The 24194-nt window shown below is 44.1% G+C and overlaps 1 protein-coding gene across 2 annotated transcripts in view; it reads right to left on the bottom strand.

The window, feature by feature from the left end:
- Nucleotides 1-1932: 1932 nt before the first annotated feature.
- Nucleotides 1933-24194, bottom strand: part of KCND3 (potassium voltage-gated channel subfamily D member 3) — a 221451-nt gene continuing 199189 nt past the window's right edge. The window contains exons 3-8 of one of the 2 annotated variants that reach the window (XM_021671918.2): nt 18957-19119; nt 12291-12392; nt 11825-11914; nt 9753-9809; nt 8357-8604; nt 1933-7565 (exon numbers count right to left, since the gene is read on the bottom strand). In XM_021671918.2, the coding sequence (XP_021527593.1) occupies nt 7364-7565; nt 8357-8604; nt 9753-9809; nt 11825-11914; nt 12291-12392; nt 18957-19119 (862 nt within the window). In that variant the 3' untranslated portion in view covers nt 1933-7363. The remainder of the gene's footprint in view (nt 7566-8356; nt 8605-9752; nt 9810-11824; nt 11915-12290; nt 12393-18956; nt 19120-24194) is intronic. The other variant, XM_012468154.3, reaches the window with a different exon arrangement.

The raw sequence follows: 24194 nt of genomic DNA, 5'->3' as shown, positions 1-24194 counted from the left end.
ATAGTGGTGGATGTGGAAAGAATCTTCCCCAGGCTACTATTTGTTTGTGACTTATCGTAGTGTGGGAAAGATTTTTTTTTTTTTTTAATTGTCAATCTAGGTGCATCTTTCCATAATCTGTCAGGAACCATTGAAAAAGGTATTTGTCCTGGTTGAGACTGCCACTACCTACTTTTTAACCTTGTACCAGTCATTTAACCTCTCATGGTTCAGTTTTCGCTGAATAAAATGAAAGTTGGACTAGGAGATTTTTTAGGATCCCTTCTAGTTCTAAGATTTAATCATTATATGACTTACGCTGAAGAAAAGATAGTTTCTAGTTAAGGAAAAGGATGATCAAATTTATAAATACAGAAAACCTTTATAAATTGAAGTAATGTGGATGAAGGCTACTGTGAATTGGTTAAATGTCTGAATTTGTGAATACTTTAAAATCAATACACTTACTGCAACTATTCATGTTAAGCTGTAACTTGAATTAGGCTGGCAATATTAACATGTAGAGAGGTCTTTGAGAAACCTGCTACTTTGAATAATTCTGACTTAGAACATCAATTATTTTGGGTGATTAAAAGTAGTATTTTCTCAAGTAGCTTAGGTAATACAGTAATATTTATTAACCTTTTAAAAATGTGGTTTAAAGGCAAACTTCAGCCCCAGAATACTAAAAATAACTGAACATAAATTATAGTACTTGTGGATCACTCTGTGAGACAAGTGAGTACTTTGAAGTTTTAGGTTTTTTTTCCCCCATTCCCTTAAATAAAATCTACGTTAGACTTTTAAAAGTATGTATTTTTGATAACATAGCTGACAGTAGAACTCCATCACAAGGTTATTGACTTGTTTTGGCAGAATGTGTTTATTTTTTTGTACCTCTGTGCACAAGCACATTCACTTGACATTTAGTGCGTGTTAATGAAAAAGAACATGAACTGCTCAATGCACATCTGGTTTCCAGTTATTGTCTACCCAGCAATTATTTGGGCTGTGGGTCTGCAGTGACACCTAGTGGGTGATAAGGATGTGAGCATCAATAATTAAAATGAATTTCACAGCTAACTTCTAGGGCCTTTGGGCATCATGTATTTGTTTTAATGTTCCATTTCTATTACTGTTTTCATCAGGATCTGGTTGTTGTGGGGAAATTAAAAGGATTCTCCTCGTTGCCACATGGTGAAACAGACTACTGGTTGGTCTCATCACCTAAGTCAAAATTGTTAAGGTTGGAACAGATTTTCAAGATAACTAATCCAATCCCCATTTTTTGTTTTTTGGTTTTTTGGAGATGAGAGTCTTACTGTGTTCTCCAGGCTGGACTTGAACTCCTGGCTCAAGGGATCCTCCTGCGTTAGCCTGCCAAGTAACTGGAACTTACAAGCACATGCCATTACAATTCTCCATTTTTAAAAAGAGGAAACTAATTGAAACCAAGAGGGAGTTACTGATGTGAAGTCACAATTAAGTGCTAAAACCTAAACTTGAATTCTGCCATCTGATTGCCAAGATTTCTGTAATACCCCATACAGCATTTAATTTTGAGTTTTCTTTTTAGTTTGAGAACTTCGTACTCAGCAGAACCAGTACTGATACAGAGTCATATTTTCTTTCAGTAATATGGGGTCAGTCTTCAAAATAGAGTGGTTGATAAATAAAACCAAATGCTTTACCTGTTAGACAGTGAACATCCACAAACAGCATACAAGCAGGCAAGAACCATCAGGGATATCATAGAGGAATTGTTTATGTTTACATTGAGGGATGGGATGGGAAGATTACACTAGGCCTTTAATAACCCTTCTAAGAGTCTGTGAATTTTCTTTAGCAAGGTAGAAAGCCAATCTTTGTTCAAATTATTCTTATTTTCTAGTATATACCAGCACCTTTGGGAGGAAAGGAGACTCAGTATTCAAAGAAACAGTCATTTTAGGGTTTGTGGCACATAGTTTGTTTAATCCAGATTGGATACATCAGGTACAGCAGTACTGACTCAATACTGTAAATGATATACATGTTTTAACATATGTACTACAGTTTCAAAAGAAGACAACAGGAAACTCGAGTTTTTTTTTTTTTCATAGAAAGTTTTCATGTTTTATCTTCCTGCAGTTTTGTACAGTATATTTCTTCTTTGCCATTGTGATGTTGATAAGCAAAGCCCATTTATTATACGAAAATAGAAAATAACACACTTGATGTGTCTCACGATGACATTAATGGGGGGAGGGTGTGACCTCTAAGGAAAACATTACATTGGAATGTCTGATTATCAAAAATATACCATCCCTCCCACCTCCCAGGTTTGTAAAATAGTCCATTGGTCCAAGGAGCCCCCCAGGACTTGGGTCAGTGCCCTACACTGGTTAGAGTGACATCATCCAGTGTAGTTGAGTAACCTGCTAAGATAAATGTCATTCCCACACTTGAGAAAAAACATAGGACATTCTGAATAGAAAACAAGACTTAAAAGGAACCCCTTTAAAGCTGTTTCGTTTTCTGATAGCCACTTTCTCTTAGTTTTAATGATGGTCTTCGTGATGCTATTTGGGCTCCATCCAAGGGTTATGGGTCATAACAATGTTTTTCCTTCATTTAGTCATTTTAAAGCTTTGCAAATAATGAGATTTCATTAGGAAATCAGAAAGGGAAAATAAAAGTTTGTCACGGTTACCATACCAAGTTGTAGTGTAGAAAGGAAATGAATATTGCCTTAAGTTTGCAGCATTGGGATATTTTTGCCTTATAGTTACCTGGTAATTGAAGTGGGGGAGACTTGACAACTGGAATTCATTAATAACCTCAAAATCTAGTATTAGCTCAACTTTCAACCACTACCTCTGCAAAACTTAAACAAGGAAAAACTCTTAAGTACATAATGTCTCAATGGCCACTTGCCTTGTCTACAATCTAACAAGTAAGTGATATCCTGAACTGTAGGAATCATATTTTGAAAACTGGATAAAATCATCAGCATATCCACAAGTTGATGTTTTTGTTAATCATAGATCGGCATTAACTGTCCACTTTAAGTTCTGTTCAAATTCTGTGTGACTGTAAACTAATGTGTTCAACTGTCACTGAGAATATCTATTGGTCTTTTGAAAGGGAGTCTATGCAATTAGTCCTGAGCTTGGCACTAGTTATGAAAACAGGATGAAGGAGAAATAGTACAGAATTTGTTTCTAGAGATCTGATTCAAGGTGGTTCTGAATTGAATGCTTCCCTCCCCCAAGTCACCACCCTGGAAATCCAGGTATTAAAAATATAAGCAAGCCTCAGAGCAGTGCAACATAATGTGGAGGAAAAATACTAGGACAAGATGTCTTCAGTCCTGGATTGCAATAATGGTTCTGCCACTAACTTGCCATGTGAACTTGTATAAATCATTCAGTTTCTTTCCACGTGTTTTCCCCTCTTTGAATCAAGGATTTAGCTACTTTACCTACTACCATCACAGACTGTAGTAAGGACCACAAGCAGTATAAAAGGTATGCTTCAAAATGTCATTGTCCTAGCCTTCTCTTCATTGAGAAGAGAAAATATTTGACTGAAAAAAACTTGACTCTTGTTCACTGATTTCTGACAAAATCGATAGTCCATAGATGATTCTGTCCAGAGAATGGAGGTTTCCAAAGTATGGTTTGTATTAGTACAGTCAGGTGATTTCCAAGGGCTGTGTCCAAGCAGTATTGACATTTATGTAAGACTTGTCTCTAATTACAGTATGGGTTCTTTGATGGATCTTCTCCAAAGCATCATTGCTCTGAGAGGCAGTGGGTGTGGTAGAAAATGCATTAGACTGACAGCCAAAAGACTTGTGGTTTGGTCTCAGCTCTGTCATTCAGTGACTGCATGACCTTGAACAAGTCATTTAATTTCTCTGGGTCTCAGTTTTCTATACTGTAAAATGAATGAGATATTCTTAAATATCTTCTAGTTCTGCTATACTCTTAGTACTATGTTTTCTAGGTTCCCATTCATTTCATATTTGAATGTAGCCATTAGGTTTCTTTTTTCTTTTTTTTAAAAATGCCCCCCCTCCCTTAATGCTGAGTGGGATTGAATAGAATAGGTGGTTTTGAGAATCTTTTATTATGTCAAAGTGGTTCATGAACTATCAAAGCTCTAGAGTCATTGCACCAGAAAGCTATTGGCCCCCAGAAAACCCTGATATCCTGGTATTTCAGTCACTGACCAACGAGTTATACTTATGAAACCGATTCAGCATACTTTGGACCTTGTGTTTTCTTACAATACCCTTTAGCAGTGTCATCTGGCTGTGTTATGTAGTGTAGATGAGCCATTCTCCAAAGGTTGACGACATTTTTTGAACCAGAAGTGAGCTGAATCTTTTATCTCTGGCTAAGGCTACAATGGAGGATGGAGAAAAAGGGGATGCTCTAATGGTCTTTCAGGAAGTGGCGTGATGTGGGGTCTGAACGTGAAATAGAAGGAACACAAAACATTCTGTTGATTAGGATCAATAAAAAAATGGGAAATTGCTTAGGACATGATATTTAACATTTATTAACTTTTGTGGGAACCAGTAAAATGTTCCTTTGGTGCCCTATCAAACAGATCCTTCGTTGAATCTGTCATTATTCTAATCCTGTAATGACCTGTTCTTAAATTCATCACAGGCAGTTTGTATGTGTATGCAACCACAGTCCAATTTACTTCTTTTTTTTTTTTTGAGACTGAGTCACTCTCTGTCGCTTGGGCTGGAGTGCAGTGTGGCTCGATCTTGGCTTAATGCAACCTCTGCCTCCCGGGTTCAAGCAATCCTCCCACTCAGCCTTCCAAGTAACTGGAACTACAGGCGCCCACCACCATGCCTGGCTAATTTTTGTATTTTTAGTAGGGATGGGATTTCACCATGTTGGCCAGGCTGGTCTTGAACTCCTGACCTCAGGTGATCTGCCCACCCTGACCTCCCAAAGTGCTGGGATTACAGGCGTGAGCCACCATGCCTGGCCCTATTTACCTCTTTATCTCTTACCCCAGTCAGATCTTATGAAGTATAACTAAGATACTTAGACACTCCTAATTTTACTCTATTACTCTTTTTTAAGAGAAAAATTCTTTTCTAATCGTTTGCCTGCTCTCTAAGTGAAGTTTAGCCTGGTCTTCTAATGAGATGTGTATATGAAGTGAATTGATTTAAGTCTGTTTTCTCTGATGTGTTTAGGTTGGTTGGTTGTATACATGTAGGTACTCTTCAGTTGTAAAGCCTTTCTACCTTCTTAATCTGTAAGCTCAGAGGGCAAGAACCACCCCATTCCCACATCAGGGGGAAATCCTTGAGGCCAGACCCAGAGAAAGAACTCAGCTCATGGTCAATGAGGACAAGAATAAGGAGATAAAGATAGAAAGAAGGCTCCCTCTCCTCTGCCTACTGCCCACATTCTGGTTAGGTGCCACCTCAAAACTTTTTGACTTTCTCTGCCTACACAGTCAATCGAGCTGGGGTCATAGGGAAGCCCACGAAGGGTGTTTTTAGGTTCCTGGCTAGTGAAACTCATTTACATGTCTGTGGTGGGCAGAGAAATCCTTGGCCTACAATTAGACAGCTAACCACTAAGCTGTAGGATGGATAGGCAGCTCCTGAGGACCTCATATATTTCAGAGCCCAGGCTACAGAGACTGCAGCAAGGTGGCTGGGGGCTGAGAAGGGCAGGAAAGGACTTGTCATTAACCCTGAGGCCCACCTACTCTGCTGTAAGGAGTGAACAATGATTAGGAGGATTCTAGAAATGCTATCCCCAGCTCCACCAGGGTGCAAGCTAGTTGAACAGATAGGTTGTCCAGGTGTTCAAGAAATAAGCTTCACTCCTTTGCTTGCACAGAGGTGATTAGGCTTCTCCCTCATTTCAGCTATCTTCAGAGAGATCAGGCTGAAGCCTCTTCAGACATCAAGGCATCTTTCATAGCAGGTAAGAATATCTATAATCTCTTACTTTCTTTCATGCTTTGAGGCATTTTTCATGAGGCACACAGGCTTACCGTTCCAACAGCTTCTGTGTGGGAGTTGGCCTCTGGTGTGACATAAGTCAGAGAAATCTTGGTCCTCATACCACTGCCCTTTCTGGAGGAAACTACTCCCAGGGCCTCTTGGAAGGGCTCTTGGATGGACTTTATGGTGGGTCCTAAAGGAAGGGTCCATAGCAAGGTGCCATAATGACTGGCTGCAGCTGCGAGCCCTGGGTTCTTCTGTTCTCCCCTCACTGGCACATACCAGAGTTGACCGCTTCTCAGGTGTTGGCAATTTGCCTTTTCAAGATTCCAGTGTGATAAATCTGGTCATTCCCTTTCTTTCCCAGAAACTGAAACTGCAAACACCAGTGGTTCCAACCCCAAGGGAAGCACCTCTGTTCTGTGAGGTAGACTTCCCTCACCCCTAAACTTTCGCAATTTTTGCTTCACTCTGTCCTCCTCTGCAATTGCATTCACACAGATAAAACTCCCAGGCACAAGTCTGTTGTGCGTGGCAGTGATGAAGAAGGCTTTACTGATGTGTTTCAGGATCACAGGATCCAGGTAGAGACAGATGGCTGGACACAGAAACAGCCAGGGGTAAGCAGAGAGGTACAGAGACAAGGGAGACAGGGACAGACAGAGGGTAAGGATTGCCGTGTGGTCACTTGGCAGCTCTGTGCAGGTCAGCTGGGCAGTGGGGGCCCAGGCTCAGTTGACCTCACCCACCTGGGGGAATGGAGAGAGAACTCAGCAATAACTGACTTCTTAGCCTAAAAGCTTTTGCTATAAAAGGAGAAAAAAAAAATTCCTCACAAAATTCATTGTTTTGGTTCAAAGGTGTTGGGTCCATGGAGAAAAACACTTCACAAAAATCCATTGGTGTTTTTGTTTTCCACCTTTTCCCATGAATAAATATTATCCATTAAGAGCCTTGAAAAAGGTGCTTAAATACACAGTGTTATATTTTCTTCCTGGTTTGCTTGTGACAACTTGGCCTTGTTGCTGCTCTTGGTCTTGTATTTTCCTCACTGGGGTCTCCAGAAACGATTGTTATTTGGTCTGAGTCTGAGGCTCCTCCATCCAGGCCCTGTCCTGGCACATAGCCTACATCCCCCACTGGCCCATCCCCGACCCCCCCACCCTCCCTCCCTTCCTCTGGCCCCAGTGAGATGCAGTATCACAGGGCTATGTCCACGCTAGCAGCATGAACCTCAGGTGCCCCTTTGCTGCCTCTTTTTCCTTCCAGGCACAAGTCTCAGTGCTAGGGGTACAATGAGGCAGGCAGAAATAGTGGGGAAAGGGGGAGGGAGTGGTCCCAGTGGCCACCCACCAACATGCCAGTCCCCTTCATTCCCCACTACCCGCTCTGGCCCTCTGTCCAGTGGTTTTACAAGGCGGAGACCTTGACAACATTGCTGGCTATGGAAGGAATGTTCGTGTTGGGGCCTGGGCTGGCAGGGGGTGGCCGACTTTCCCCCTCTGGGGTTAGCGCTGGGGGGGTGGGGATGCTGATGATGGCTGTGGTGATCTGGGATGTTTTGCAGTTTGGTCTCAGTCCGTCGTCTGCTTTCAAATTAAGGCTGGAGCGACTGGGATAGAAAAGAGTGAGTTGATGATGGTTCCTGCTGGCCAGCGTCCCAAACCTTCCTTGACCCCCTACATTTCTTGCTCATGGTAACTAGGAAGATATTTTGTTGTCCCTCTATCTCTGCCTTTTGTAATCAGCTTGTAATTACCCATTCTAATTATGATTCCTAAACTACTAGCAATTACAAAGATGGGTATATTGGACTTTGAATTTCAGAGTGTACATTTCCCCCCCAGTGATTGTTTACCTATCATTTGTGGCATTTGGCATTTGCATTCCCTGAATTCTCTGCCACCCATTTGAAGGTAGTGGGAAGTGGTCTAAATATAAGCAGAGAGGGAGGGAAAAGTCAGTCTCTGGGATTCAAAACCAGCCTAGGTTAAGCCATGAATAACGCAAATATGAAAATTGTTTCTTGAGAAAATGATTGGTCCATTCCTTGTACCAGAGCAGGTTATTTTTGTGTATCTATAGACACATTATTTTACATGTGTGTGTGTGTATATATATATATATATATATATATATATATATATATATATATATATAATTCTTTTTAAAGTTTTTTTCCCCCCGTTATCAAATCCCATTTTCAGCCTAAACTGCTATAGTACCTACTCCAACAGCACATGAAGGGCCTTTGGGTTACCTTGCAAGGAAAAGGAAGGTAGAGGGGCTCATGCATTAGATAAGGGGAGCGCCTAGATGATCCTCAAGGTTTTCCTAATGCAGTGATTGTCTAGTTCTGTGATGACTCAAGCCTTTGCGGGTGATGGGATGGAAGCCACCCACCTGGTAGTGAGGGAGGGCTGCTCACTGCCCTGGATGTGGATCGTGCTGAGCTCTTGCATGCTACGCAGGCGAGTAGCTGGCAGGTTAGAATTGGGCAGGTGTGTGGTCTTCTTACTACGACGGGAGCAGCAGGTGGTAGTGAGGCCTGCATGGCTGGACAATGAGGGACTTCTTGTGGACGGATAGTTCTGCATTGAACTCTCCATGCAGTTCTGCTCAAACATCTGCTCATCAATAAACTCGTGGTTCTGTGGGAGGCAGAAGGAGAAGAGGTAGGAAAAGAAGATAGGGAGGAGAGAGGTGAGCTCCTATACTCTGTATGCTGCCTGTCTCTGTTCTGGACCTTTAAGGAAGGCCTCCCAGCTGCCTGGATTACAGATAAGCATTCAAGAGGGGTGATGTCCCATGGGCACCCAATAAGGACAGAAAGAGAATCATATTGGCAGCCTTGGGCATCAGCTCAAAGGGTAGGTACTCCAGTTGTGAAATCATGATGTGACATATACTCCACCTACAGCTTTGAGCTAAAGGGATATAGAGGACACAGAGGGATTCAGTGGCATCATCACAGCTAGATGCAAAGGCTTTACTTTCCAGGCTCTGTACAGGATTTGCCAGAGGTGGCAGATTAGGAGTCACTGACTGTGGATAGTAGTTATGCTAGGTTGTCTTTCCTGGGTTTAATGAATAAGGGTGTGACAAAAGCTTTTAAACATGAAGGTCATTCACAGAATTGGGAGAGCATTGATCCTGAGGGCCAATTGATCCAAGGGCAAACTGTTAGGGATAGAGTTTCTTTTTTTTTTTTTTTCCCACCTGATTATGGGATATGAGGCCTTAATATACAGGATTCCCTAGGTCAAGTGTAAGCATGGGAAGGGATTTCTAACTGTCTCCTGACTGGAGGCCATTGGGATGGGGTGTAGCTGAACCCAGGATAACTAAAAAATGGCTGTTTGGCCAAGGTGACTACAAATCTATGGCATTATTGGTCTGGCCAAGGCTGCCAGAGTGAGGAGACAGTCTGAAGAGAAATGGCATGAGAATGGAGTTCAGAGAAAGACCAGCCTGGCAGCAAATACCAAGAGTCCCCACGGAGCTGGGAGGTGGCACAGACAGATGTGGCACATGGAGAGTCAGAGGACACCAGCACTGGTGCCATGTTCCACCACGCCCCTGGGGAGGTCCAAAGAGGGAACTGGAAAGAGAGTTGGGTGGTTCAGCACAAGAAACTAGAAGCCTGAGCTGGTGCTGGGTGTGACAGCAGAGGTAGGAGGAGCCCCGGAAGAATCAGCAGCACATGCACACGACCGGGTCAGGGGGTAAAAAGGGGAGAATCCACAGACTCAGGAGTATCAGAGAGAAAAACATCAATTGAATTTTTAAAAAGTTATACCTTGATGGTGGAGGTTCGTACAGATAACAGGGGATCATCCACAAGATAGGACAACCCCTACAGGACAACATGCCAACAGAAGATAAAAACACCATTGATTGTACATTCCAGCATTCCCAAGCCAGTTTTGACATTCAATCTCTCGACCCCGGCATTCCACCCCTTGAGTCCAACATTCCACCCCTCATTCCCGACATTCTGCCCCCTTCATCCCAACATTCCACCCTTTAGCCCCAACAAGACCCTGCTCAATCCCAACATTCACTCCTTCTATCCCAACATTCTGCCTCTCCTGTCCCAACATTCCATCCCTTGAGCCAAACATTCCTCCCCTAAAATCCAGCATTCCAGAGCTTTAATCCCAATATCTCATCCCCACAATCCAACATTCTTTCCCTCAAATTCAGCATTCCATCCCTTCAATGCCAGCATTCCATCCCTCAATTCTAAAATCTCATTTCTTTAATGCCAACATTCCATCCCTTCAAACCCAAATATTTTCACCCATATACTTTCAACGTATACATTCCACCCAGCACATGCAACTTGGAAAGGGCAGTTGGGTCTGGGCCTATTCCTTTGGCAAGCTCAGAGTCTTTGAGACAAAATCTAGATATGAATATAGGTTCTTGATGATCAATCCTGTAAACTACGGTTTGCAGAGCACCTTCCCATTTTGGAAGTCCTTATTAGGTTCATCTGTCATCCACAGTATCTGCATTTGGCTCAGATAGAGTCATCTTGGCTGGGCACGGTGGCTCACGCTTGTAATCCCACACTTTGGGAGGTTGAGGTGGGCGGGTCACAAGGTCAGATCAAGACCATCCTGGTCAACATGGTGAAACCCCATCTCTACTAAAAATACAAAAATTAGCTGCGCATAGTGGCACACGCCTGTAGTCCCAGCTACTCAGGAGGCTGAGGCAGGAGAATTGTTTGAACCTGGGAGGTGGAGGTTGCAGTGGGCTGAGATCACACCACTGCACTCCAGCCTGTAACAGAGTGAGACTCTGTCTCAAAAAAAAAAAAAAGAGTCATCTAAGCCAGGCATGGTGGTGTGCACCTGTAGTCCCCGCTACTTGGGAGGCTGAGATGGGAGGATCATTTGAGGCCAGGAGTTTTAAGACCAGCCTGGGCAACATAACAAGATTTTGTCCTGGCCCCTCACCCCGATAAAATGAGTCATCTAACGTTTATTCTCTCTACATCTGGGAGGCCAGGATATGGAACATCTAGAATTAGGAAGTTCCTTCCTTAGTGTACTGAGCCCTGACTATAGACTCTTTGGGGAGGAGGTTCTAGAAAGGAACAGGAAGGCTTTCACTTCGTTTCTCTTTGGCTTTTCTACCCTGACCTCTCTTCCCTATCTACTATGCCTAGCACTTTCTGCCAAGGGTCCAGGGTTGGCCCCACTGCCCTTCCTTTCAGTCTGATGGTTAGGCACAAGCATCATTCCAACTCCAGCTGTGGCACCCTAAGCCATGGCTCTGTTTTAACAATCAGCCTGTTAGCATCTGGACTCCCTGAGAACCACAGGGTGATTGGGCAGGGGTGGGGTTGAGGGGAGCAGTACTGATGAATCTTGGCTGGAGAAATACATGCACTGCCTCCTTCATACACTGTCTGCAGGAGGATGTAGGGAGCCAAGGGGCCCACAGGCTGCATCAACCCAGCCCCAGAGGCAGGACAGAAATCAACACTCTTCTCCACTGTCCTATACAAATTCAGCCCAAGCTTTGAAGGGTAATGCCCATCAGAAGTTAGAAACTGGTAAGCAAAGCCTTAAGTCCTCAGAAATCAAGAAATGGGCTGTGGAGATGAATGTGGGGTATGTGGGAGCCTGGGGGAGTGACCTCCTCAATGCTCCTGCAGAACAGAGCTGGCCTCCCACCCTGCTGACCTTGCCCCACTCCTCAGGATCTTCCATCTGAGGGCCGATAGATCTCATCACTACCTTTTGGATCTGGAGGGGACAGACTTTGACTTCTGTCCCAGAGTGAAGATATGAATACAGCCTTGGAAAAGGGTCAGGGTCAGTGATGAAAAGGAGGTGGCAATGGGCTGGGACTCACAGTGGTTTTTTCCAGGCAGTGCAGTAGGTGATGATGCTGGCTCTCGATGAGTGAGGTGGTCTTGCCCATGTGCTCCTCTTCTGGGGTGCCCTAGTAAAAAAAGAAGAGAGACTGAGTAAAAAGCTTGTGGCTCTTCCCCTCTGCAGCTCCTTCATTTCTCCACTAAAGGTCAAAGGGCAATAGAAAAATCAAATTTTTTTATTTGACCAAATTTCAGGGTCAGCATTGAACATGCTAGCCTTTGGGCTCAGGGGCCCTTGGCCTAAACTTGGTTTAGAGGTAGTGGTGATAATCCTATGGGAGGGGTATGTGAACAGAGGGGCTGCTACCTGAGGAAAGTTTGGAAACATACCCTCCTTGGGGTTCCTACTGGGGCTCCAGGGTGGAAGTGCTGGTGTCCCCGGAAAGAGAAAACAAGCCCATCTGCCCCTTGACGTTCCCCAGCCCAGGTCCTCTAGGCACCTACCGTCAGCTCCAGTGCCTCGTTGAGGAGCCCGTTGCGCTTGCTGTGCAGGTATGCATTGGAACTGCCTGTTTTGGCCACACGGATCCTGGCAAGGCGGGCCTTCTGTGATTGGCAGAGATAATAAAAGAATGAGGGAGACCATGATACAGAAAGACAGCAAGCCTGATGACACCTGATGAAGGGGATGAGGCTGTTTCTCTCCAGCCTCATGCATCTCCAGTTATAGATCCAGGGATTTGGTCTGAGACATTGTGTACCCACTTTGTACAGCTTGGTCGGGTCAGAATTCCCAGGAGTTTCCACTCATCTCTCCAGCCTGAGTATAATCCTGGCAGGAGAAATATCACTCATCCAAGCTCTCTACTCCCAAAGGTTTCATGACCTTTATCTACTCGGTATTGCAAAATGCTATGTGCTATACAGTTGGGGTATTTCTTATCTCTAAATAGGCTGCAAACTCCTTAGAGGAGTGTATGTGATGGCTGTCCTGATTCTCCTCTAGGGAACAGTACAGTTTTCTGCATATAGTAGTTCCCTAAATATTAATTATGAGAAAAGCAAGGCATGTGCCTATGTGCCCTTCAATACTTCTTAACTCCTCTGCAATTTTTTTCTTAGCACTTATTACTAAGGTAATTCATGTTTCATATATTTATCTTGATACTTTCTCTTTCTCTCAGCTGAAATGTAAACTCCTCACATTTCCACTGAAATGTAAACTCCAAGGCAGGAGTTTTTGCCTTATTTACTGATGTACCCCCAATAAACAGTATGTTCTCCATTTTTAAAGTTAATAAACATATTTACAATTGTATGTCTGTCTTTGGGAGTGGATTCATGCATGTGTGTGTGTGTGTGTATATATATATATACACACACACATACATGCATGCAGGTGCACACCACCTTGCCTGGATTAGATGATTCTTTTTTTTTTTTTGAGACTGAGTCTTGCTCTATCACCCAGGCTAGATTGCAGTGGCTCACTGCAACCTCCGTCTCTCAGGTTTAAGTGATTCTCCTGCCTCAGCCTCCCAGGTAGTTGGGATTATGGGCACCCACCATCACACCTGGCTAATTTTTGTATTTTTGGTAGCGACGGGGTTTCACCATGTTGGCCAGGCTGTTCTCAAACTCCTGACCTCAGGTGATCCACCCGCCTCAGCCTCCCAAAGTGCTAGGATTACAGGTGTGAGCCACTGCACCCAGCTGCATGTGTATGTTAATATATGTTTATTTTGCTGTGCATGACAGTGGGAATGAGTATAGGTACATGTCAGAGTTGACCGGGTATGCGTAAGAAGGGAGATGGGACACATTTCCACACACTACTTGGCTTTAACTAGGACAGCTGAAACTCTCCCCAGCTCCAACCTGGGAAGCCTTCAGCAGAGAAGATCCACTGCAGGAGGGCTGCATGGTATCTCAGTATGAGCTCATCTCTTCTGCTTGCACAGGGAGAAGCTGAACACATTACACACATGCTGGCTGCCCTTCTCCCTCCTAATGACTGTAATCAGTGTCGCCATGACAGTAGCATAGCCAGAGAGAGGACTAAGGAAGGCGACTGAGAGGGAGAAAGGACTCGGTAAAGGTTTCTTGCTGGTTTAAAAAAATGCAGCTTGAGGTTTGGACTCTGTAGATCTAGATACAGCCTCGGGCTCTTGCTACTGGAAGCAGAGCAGCCCACAAGGATCACAGACCTATCCTGAAGTAAAAGGTCCCTCCTCCTGCCTCTGACCAAGCCCATATGTGAATTCAGCATGGACTCTAAGCAGGAGAAGAGTCCTAGGGAAATTGTGGCAATTTCCTCTTCTTGTCACCCACTCCCCAAGTGTCCTGCTGGGCTGATTCATCTGCTCAAAGGAGGCCACGGACTCGTGGGTTCAGATGGTCAGCAGAAGCACAAAGGACGTATATCTCTTGCTTCCTGGGAAGTATCTCCTTGCAGAAACAATTCAACTCCCTTCCCAGGCTTCTAAATATGGGGAAGAGGCCAGGACTTGAGCCTGAAAGATCTTCCCCTAAGTCTGAGGAAGACTGCTTCTCTTGATGAAGGAAAGAATAAAAAGGGGAACCTGGGAGAGAAAGGATGATGGCAAATCAGCCCTATCATTCCTCCTCTCTACAAGCAGAGAACATTCATTCGTGGTCCAGGACGGTTCTACTCAATGGGAATGCTGCCCCAGCCCTTGCCTTGGCTAGATGTTTATATTCAAGCCAATTCCTCATTTGAGGATGTGGCTGCATTTTCTTTGGGTGAGTGCTGGGTGTTGAGAGTTTCATATGGAAATCCAATTGTGTCAAGCTCATTATAGTCTTACATAATTTGATTGCACCACTTGGAGCCAGACCTTTCTCGTATCTGGGGTCTGTCTTCATTAGTTTCTAGAGATGAAAGATTCTCCTGTTCTTTTTTGTGGCACTTCTTTTAATCTTTTCTTACCCTGGGCTCTATTAAAGCAACAGATTGTCATATCAAATGCACTGGATCATTTAATCACTTCCCACACAGGATAAAGAGGTTTGCAATGGATTTACAGAACCATACCCAGCCTGTGAAATTTGGTGGGGCTCTATGGCTTGGTTTTGAGCTCTTGGGGGCTGGGGCATGTGACTTATGCATATTCATATCTCTAGCACCCAACACAGGGCTTCGCACTGAACAGGTGCTCAAGCAAAGTTTATGATGGCTGAGGAAGGAAGAAGATCCTATGTAGATGGCTGGAAGACCATGCTTATACAGCCACCGTAATGGGCCCAATCCTTGTGTGGACTGCTCAATCTCACCCTCTTCTATAGGTTAAAAACAATGTGGGAGTTGAAAGAGAGCTTGGAGATCATCCAGACCAATTCAAAGACAAAAAAAAAAAAAAAAAAAAGGGAAGATGTGATGTGAGGGGAAGTGACTTATCCAGGGCAAGGGAGTGGATAAGCAAGACTTCAGCTCAGGACCTCCAACTTTCAGACCTGAATGCTGCTTCCAGAACTTTTTCCTCCTCCTTTCCTGAATTTCCACCATCAGGCAAGTTTCAAAATTTGAGAAAAACCCAGGAGATTGCATTTTCAACAAATGTGGAGAATCCAGAGTTGGAGGAGAGGGGATCTGGAAGGAGAAGGCTGCTACCCTGGGTACCGCTGCAGGCACCGTCTATGCTCAAGCCCATACTTCTATCAATCCTTGAGATGCCTCTCACAATTAAGCAGTTTCTTCCTGTTTGGCTAATGGGTGCCTTTTAACCATGAGTATTTCTATCTCTTGGCCCGGAAGAGGCAGAAGGAAGAGAAACAGAAAGAAATGGAAAGGACAAAACATGGGCAATTGCATTCTTAGGCATTTATTTCAGAGAAATTAAAACTTATGCTCACATAAAAACTTCTACATGATTGTGCACAGTAGCTTTATTTGTAATAACCAAAAACTGGAATCATCCCAGGTGTTCCTCAACAGGCAAATAAACAGACTGGTACATCTGTACCTTGGAATACTACTCAGCAATAAAAACAAGTGAATTATTGATACAGCAACTTGGATGAAAATCCAGAAATCATATAGAATGGAAAAAGCCAATCCCCAAAGGTTACCTATTGCATGAATTCATTTATATAACATTTTTGAAATGAAAACATTTTATAAATGATGGAAAAATAAATGGTTGCTAGGGGTTAGGGACAGGGCAGGGCTAGGGCAGAAGGTGGGGTTATAAAAGGGCAACCCACAAGATTCTTGTAGTGTCGGAACTGTTGAGTCTCTTGACCACAGCAGTGGATGCATGAACTTAACACACACACATGCACACACGCACACACACACACGCCAGAACAAGTAAAACGGGAATATCTGAATAAGATTGGTTGGTTGTACAATGTCTATACCCTGGTTGTGAAATATATACTATTGTTTTGTACAATGTTACCACTGGGGGAACTGCTGGGCAAATTTTACGAGGGATTGCTTTGTGTTATTTCTTACAACTACATAGGCATCTATAATTATCTCAATAAAACATTTCATTAAAGAAAAGAATATGGGTATGTACCAGAACTCAACATGGGGACCAAATGCCCCACTCCAGATGTTCCCTTCTCTGTCCACTGCTAGACCTCCCCTTATCTCCAATTCACTTGGCTCAGAGGACACAGTATCTAAAGCAAATAGTAATAGACTAATCTTAGTAATAATCCCAAGCAAACTAGTCATGGGAAGAGGATGACGGCATTAATTTCCCTTTGAGGGAAGTTAATATAGCTACTATAGCTCCCAAGTATGTGGTCTGGGTTGAGAACTGTCATTAGCCTCCTGCCTATCCCGTCTCTCCCTTTCCACCAAATTTTCTGGACCTGCTTGCCTTGACCCATGGTGAAAGACTCAGTGCTGGAGCAGCAAGTATTTTTTCCCTCTTATAGGAAGCCCAAGGTGACAGAGACAGAGCTGAGTAACCTTGAGGAGAAACAGTATCCAGGCGAGGTAAAAACACCGTAAATATTTACTCTGATTTCAAGGGGAGAGAGAAGAGGAAGAGGGAAAGGGACAGGGAAGGAGGGAGACTCATCTTTAGCAACTAGAGGAAGGAATAAGCCTAAGTTGCTCCTAGATTTTAATCACACAGGATGAACTTTATAATGTCCCAGGGGAGAGCCGGGAATGCGCCTGTAATCCTAGCTACTCTGGAGGCTGAGGTGGGAGGATTCCTTAACCCCAGGAGTTTGACTCCATCCTGGACAACACTGTGAGATTCCATCTCTAAAAGCAATAATAAATCAATTCCCAGGGGAGGGGAAGGTAGCTGTAGGAGCCATTGAGAGCACAGCTGGAATGGGCTGTCACTGGTGTGTGCACAGCCATGAGCTAGTGTGTGAGCTGAGGATTCCTGTGAATCTCATCTGCTCTGCCAAAAACCTGTGTCAGCCCCGGCCCCTTGGGGGCGGGGCCACTAGAGGATCCTGGGCCCTTCAGGGTCTCTGGTTCCTGAATGTGGGAAGGAGATCCCAGTTTCTCCCACTCCCTTATTTAGAACTGCGTAACAAATTTGGACTGTATTCAAATTTGCTGCCTGACTTGAACAGGGAAAGAGGTAAGATTTCCATTTCTGGGGTGACTGGCAGGGAACAGGAGGTAGGGAAACCCTGACCTTGGGTGAAGAGGTAGGAGATAGGCATGTATGGGACAGAGAGGATGATGGCACAGAGCCAGAAGATAAATCTTAAGGTGACAACCTAACAGACCAGGTCAGGATAAGTAAAAACATAGCTCAGCAGAGGCAGAGGAGACAGGAGGGCAAGGAAGAGCCAACCACAAAGGCACACAGAAGGTGATAGGCTAGAGGTGGGAACCAAATGGATTCACTATACAATTATATGTGAATTGTTATATAATAATTATACATTTTGGAGCTTGCTTTCATAACCTTTATAGCTTTGTGACAGTCGGCATACACAGATCTGTTCTGAAATTCTGGATTTCTTCCTCCAGAAAGACATTAACTTCCCTTTGAGCCTTTACACCCAAATCAAGCCCTGCTAGTTGGAGGTTATCCCTGCAAGTGGAAGGCCTGTAGCAGGGATCTGTAGCAAGGAAAGAATCTGGCTGCAATGCATAGGGCCGACCACATAGTATGTGTTCAGTAAATGTTTGTGGAATAATGGATAAAAGAAAGAATAAAGTAAGGAGACAAAACCCCAAGCCTCCAAAAGTCAATCTTTCAACAGCTTGCCTCCTGTCCATTGTCCTCAGAAAGGCTCTGGCCACAATCCCTGGGGGCTGAGATGCTGCTAAAGGGGCATCGCAGTTCAGACCAAATCTGAAGACAATAACACCACTCCCCGCTCCCCCAACCCAGATATCCCTCTTCTGAGAGGAAACCTGGGGAAAGTCACTACCCAGGAACCTCACTGGCTAGATGCCTTAAAAATGCAAGTGAACAAGAATTGGCTGAGTTGATGAGCTGTTCTAGAAAGAAGGTTCAGGGCTAGCTGGAAAAAGAGGCTTCTTTCTGAGCACTAAAGGCTTCAGACATTTTTCCTCATTGCATGGGCAAATGACCGTATTCTACCCTCTCCTGCCGTCTTCAGTAGTGTATATGGAGCATAATCTAAAGCTTTCCTCAGGACTCATGGTTAGTCTCCTGATCTCTAACTGCGGTTACGTTCTGTGCCTTTACGTTATGATATCCTGGAGATTCCTGAAGCCTCTTGTGCCATATGTCTCTGAACTCAGCAGCCTCAGGATGCGCTCCTTTCACAGTATTTATTTTTCTTTTCAACAAATTTATTTTTGTCACTGGGTTTTGTATAGGCTTTTATAGGATATTAAAAAGAGATTATGTTTCCTAGTAAGCTCTTGGTTGGCAGAGGGAGGCATGCAGGGACGGCTGAGTGGCAGTGGCTGAGGGAGTGGAGGTGGAGCCAGGGGCCAAGGAAATTGCCACAGAATGTCCAAAGGGGGATAATCAGCTTATAGATAATTGAGGGTTCATTGCATTTTGGAACTGACTGGGGCTGGAATTTAGGAGACCGGTGAGCAGGAAGGGACTGAAGCTACCTTACCTTGCAAAGCCAAAGGCTGTCTGTGCAGTGATCCTCCGAGAAGCTCTAGGCCTGGCTCCCTGACTGGTGCTCCCCCGCATCCTTTACACTGCCCCCCGCATCCCTGCGTCTGAGGCTTACCTTTTGTGCTCTGCGTTTATCAGCTCTCTGATTCTGGTGATAAATCCGGCTAAAGTTGGAAACAATCACAGGGACTGGCAGGGCAATGACGAGGACGCCACTCAAGGAGCAGATGGAGCCGAAGATCTTCCCTGCAATCGTCTTAGGCACCATGTCTCCGTATCTGAGAGAGGGAGAGAAACAGGGTGTAAGGGAGCGAGGGCCATTTGGGAAACAAGTCAGGCTTCCCTGCCAGTCATTCACCTATTCATTCATTCACTCATTCAGCAATTGTTTAGAGTACCTACTATGTGCCAGGTACTGTGACACAACCTGGGGATGAACAAAAGAGACAAGATCCTTATGTGCAAGGAGACAGCATCCTAACAAGACCATAAACAATTAAGCGAATACATAAAAAAGTTGGTTCTAGGAAAAGACTAGAGAGAGGTTCTGCATCAGATGGTGTGACTGGGGTCAGGAAAGGCCTCTCTGATGAGCTAACATTTAAGCTGAGAGCTGAAGGTAAAGGATCCAGTCATGCAAAACACCTGGGGACAATGGTGTGCGGTAGAGGGAACAGCAAGTACATAGACCCTGAGGTAGCAGGAAGGGTCTGGCCTGATCTAGGAACTGTCAAAGGGTGAGCAAGACTAGAGCCCACAAGAGGAGGATAAGGCAGACAGGGGCCAGATCATGCAGCGTCTGACGGGCCACGGGGAGGAACATGGGTTTATCTTAAATACAGTGAGGTGCTATGAGGAGTTTTAAGCAGAAAAGCAACAGAATCTCATTTCTGATGATAATAACAAATAACAAAGTCGCCTTCTATGCATGTGGATTTATAATTTACAAAGCACTTCTACATATTTACCTCACATAAGCCCCATGAACCCTGTGAACTTTGTATTCTTATCCCCGTTGTACAGACACAGATACTGAGGCTGAGATAATTACATGGACTGCCCTCATTTGCTCAGCTGGGATTAAAAGCCACTCTTCTTGGTTTTATCTGTTTTCCAGTAGCCATAGCATCTCAGCGGGGGACCATGAGCTCTGAAGCTCAGCCCCTCACATCTGTGAAGCCATGTTGGAACTGTGCCGGCTCCTCTCAGAGCTTGGAGAAACTCGCTTAAGTACTTCACACCCTAGCAGCTGCCCTCTGGGACCAGCTTGGCCTGGATCCTACTCAGTCCTGGGCAGCCAGGCCAGAGCCTCTGTCCTCAATCAATAAGATACTCTCCACAGTGGTTAAGTGTTTATTGAGATAATTGAAAGGCCTTATTAAGCAAAGAGCTTTGATTACTCCTTTGGCCAAAGCCAGAAACACCGACTCCCTGTCTCTGTGCCCTCTGGGTGTCTGGAGCAGAAACAAGGTTAGGATGACCAGCAGTTGTTTCTGCTAAAATAGGCTCATAGTCATTTGTCCTGAGGAGACCATGGAGCTTGGGTTTCCAGAGAGGATGTGGAAGGGGATGGGGCAAGCTATTTCAGAAGTATGAACACCCAAGAAGTTTGTGGAAGATTTGGCAGAAGTAGACAGGTATTTGGTGAATGAATGAATGAACTCACTTAAGCCTCTCAATTCCCTTTGAAGTAGGCTCCTGTTTTGAGACTGTCTTCCTTCTCCTTCAGTGTCCATGCCCTTTGCCCTGGCTCAAGATTTCCTGGACGTGCACCAGCATTGAGGCCTGCGATAGAGCCTTCTAGATCTTTGCAGTTAGGGTTGTCTCCTCTGCCATGATACTCAGGACAGGCCTCCAGGGAAGCGGTTGAGAATGTGGATTCTGAACTTAGACAATGTGGGTTCAAGACTCACCCAGCTCCATAAAATAACTGTGTGATCTTGGGGGAATGTTACTCTGGGCCTCAGTTTCCTTATCTATAAATTGAAGATAATAACCGTAACCTAGATCATAATCCTATTGTAACATATACAGCTCTATAAACAATAAATACTATTACTTTTAGCTAGGCATTCTGAAAACCACAGTCTCTCTTGCTGAGAAACTCTAAAAACACAGTTGGTTTTCCCAAGTTCAAATAGCCCCAGTGATGAAGAAAAAGAGGCTGCCTCTGAGATATATCACCTTAGCTGGGATTTTCAGATGACATAACTGAAGGCCCGCGGGCACAGGGCTGTGGATGAAATTAAGCATGGCAGGAATGTGGAAGAAGAACGTCAGGAAGGCTGCATTTCAGAGTGACCGAGGCTGGTGAGGAATGCTAAGGACAACAGAAAGATTGTTTTATCCATTTGAAGAAAGAGGGAGAAAGGAAGCCATGCCTCCTGCTGGGGCAGATGGTCTGCTAGTGACAGATGACGGGGAGAAAGCCGAATAATCCACTCCCAGATGTCCTCTGCCTTCTCCACCGAGAAGGAGGAGCTGCGTCTTGAAGAGGCTGGGACAAATGCCGACAAGAAGGATCCGGAGCTTAAAGTAGGAGACGGGAGAGCAGGCAAGGGTGCAGCTGAATTCAGTAAATTTACGTCACAGGCCCACATGAATCCCACCCGGGAGACAGGAGGAATGTGCAGATGGGGCTGCAGAACCACTGCCCTGGATCTTTGAGAAATCATGGTGCAGCAGAAAATTGCCAAGAGACACGAGATGGAAAAGAGTTGTATTGAATTTTTAAAGAAGGCAAAAGGAGAAACCACAGACCAATATGCTGGGCATCCATAAATTCTGCCATCAAATTGCTGGCAGAATTTGAGAGCAGATTATTAAGTGGACGGCTTGTGAATACTTGGAAAATAAGCTGTATTGGTTCTCTAGGCACACATTTTGCCAAATTAACCTTATTTCTTGTGGTGACAGTGAGGTTGACTGGTTGGTAGATCAGGAGACTGCTCCAGACCGACTGAATCATGATTTTAAAGAGATGTGTTCTTGTCCCAGCTCTTTATACCCCTGACAAGCTGAAGGAGTGTGGTGTGGATAGCAGTGTGGTTAGCAGGGTTTATACAACCATGTCCAGTCTTCTGACACTTCTCAAAGATTACCAACTGTGGTCCTATGCCAGCAAAGGAAGTTCATGGTTTTCATGTTAAAACATCTCCTTTAGTGAAAAAGTAAATAAGTAAATGAAAGAAAGAATAGATCTCAAGTCAGGTCTCCAGTGGTATGTTCCAGAATTTTTCAACAACTTATATAAAGCCAGAGGGAGGCAACATGGCCTAATAATTAAGAGAGGACACTGGAGTCCAACCTGGGTGTGAACCCTAGCTTACATTAGTTACCCAATAGTTAAGTGACCCAGGGCCATTTATTTAACCCGAGCCTCTATCACCTATAAAATGGGTTTTATATCCCCAGGTCTGTTGCGATAATTAATGAGATAATTCAGAAGAAACCCTTAATTCAGTGTTTGAATAACTGTAAGTTGTCTAGAATTAGCCAGTGTAGTGGGTACCTATTGTTTTGTCTGCTGACACCCTAATAGGAATTGTGCCTCTCATTACCATGATGATGTAAACTGTTCAGATAAGCTGCCATATTTCCCATGCCCCCATGCCCACTTGCCACAGTTTGTGAGTTCAAAATAGGGCATCTCACCCATGCTGAGTCAATGACTTCCTTTCCTGGATTTATTTTTTTTTAAAAGCTTTACTGAGACACAATTTACATACTACAAAATCCAACCATTTAAATTGTACATTTCAATGGTTTTTAGTATATTTGCAGAGTTGTGCTCACATCACCACAGTTTAATTTTAGAGCACTTCATAACCCCTAAAAAAACTTGTACCCATTAGCAGTCAGTGACCATTCCACAGCCTACCTCTCAGACTTACACAACCAAGAATCTACTTCCTGTCTCCATAGATGTCCTCATATTGGACAATTCATGTGAACGGACCCATATATGTAGCTTTTGGTGTCTGACTTCTTTCACTGAATGTGTTTTCAAGGTTCATCCATGTTGTGGCATGCATCAGTACTCCATTCCTTTTTATGGCTGAAAAACATTCCACTGTCTGGGTATACCACATTTTGTTCATTCATTCATCAGTTGATGACATTTGGGCTGTTCCCACATTTGAGTTGTTCTGGATAATGCTGCTATGAACATTTGTGTACAAGTTTTTGTGTGAACATGTTTCCATTTCCCTAGGAGTCATACGGTAACTATGTTAAATAGTTTGAGGAACTGCCAAAATGTTTTCCAGAGTGGCTGTGCCATTTTACATTCCCACCAGCGATGAATGAGGGGTCCCATTTCTCTTTATCTAAGACAACACTTGTTATTGTCTGTCTTTTTATCACTATCCCTGTGGGTATTATCTCGTTATGGTTTTGATTTGGGTTTTCCTGATGGCTGATGATGTGGAACATCTTTTCCCCTTCCTTGGACTTTTACATAGGGATCAGATCAGTCTCTTTCAAAGAAGCCGACATTGCAACAAGCAAAGCTCTGGAGCTGTTGGCAGCCACGGTGTCTGCCATGGGGAAAAGCGGGATTGCAGTCAGGGAGGAAGAAGATTGGCACTAGCAGGAGATGAGTGATGGAAAGGACAGTGATGGAGCTGGAGTTCCTGTTCTAATTCTTACCGAGGACCAGCTGCACCCCAACTTTCCTGTCGCTTAGCTGTTCCATCCTTCCTTTGACTCTGCTCACTACCAAATTTTTGTTTAACCTTCTTTCATTTGGCTCCTGTGGTAACGATGATGATGAGGCTGCTACTGATGATTGTTTCAAAGTAAGTTCCTCCCATTTCTAAACGACAGAGCTACTATGAATTGAGGTCTTTAGGAGTCAAAAGGATTTTAAGAGGTTGTAATCTTGGGTGAAACCAACCAGATTAATTTTAACAAAGATAAATGAGAACACCAGCATTTTGATTCAAATAATCAATGACGTATAGCTGATGGGAAAGACCTGGCTTAAAAAGAGTCTCTGTTAAAAATCACCAGGGAATTTAACTTCAACATTGGCCACCAGTATAAACAGGCTGTTAAAAACCTAATGCCATCCTTGGCTGGCATGATGTGAGTGCAGTGTCTGGATAAAAGAATGGGTGCTGTACTCTGCTCCTCGATGCAGACCATTTCTAGGCTGCTGTGTCAAGTTCCAGGCACTATGTAGTCTGTAGGACGTTGATTAACTGGATCATGTCTAGAGAAGGGAGGCTGTCTGGAAATCCTCTCAAGGGAAACCATCAAAGGAATGGGAAAGTTTGGCCCAAAAAAGTGGAGTTGGGGAATGGAAGAATGAAAAGGGACAATGTACCAGAGCCTGTGCTAGAAACTTTAT

The sequence above is a fragment of the Aotus nancymaae genome, unplaced genomic scaffold (assembly GCF_030222135.1).
Source record: "Aotus nancymaae isolate 86718 unplaced genomic scaffold, 86718_ANA_hifiasm-v0.15.2.pri h1tg000007l, whole genome shotgun sequence".
NCBI classification, from domain to species: domain Eukaryota; kingdom Metazoa; phylum Chordata; class Mammalia; order Primates; family Aotidae; genus Aotus; species Aotus nancymaae.
This window is presented reverse-complemented; position numbering and strand designations above follow the sequence as displayed.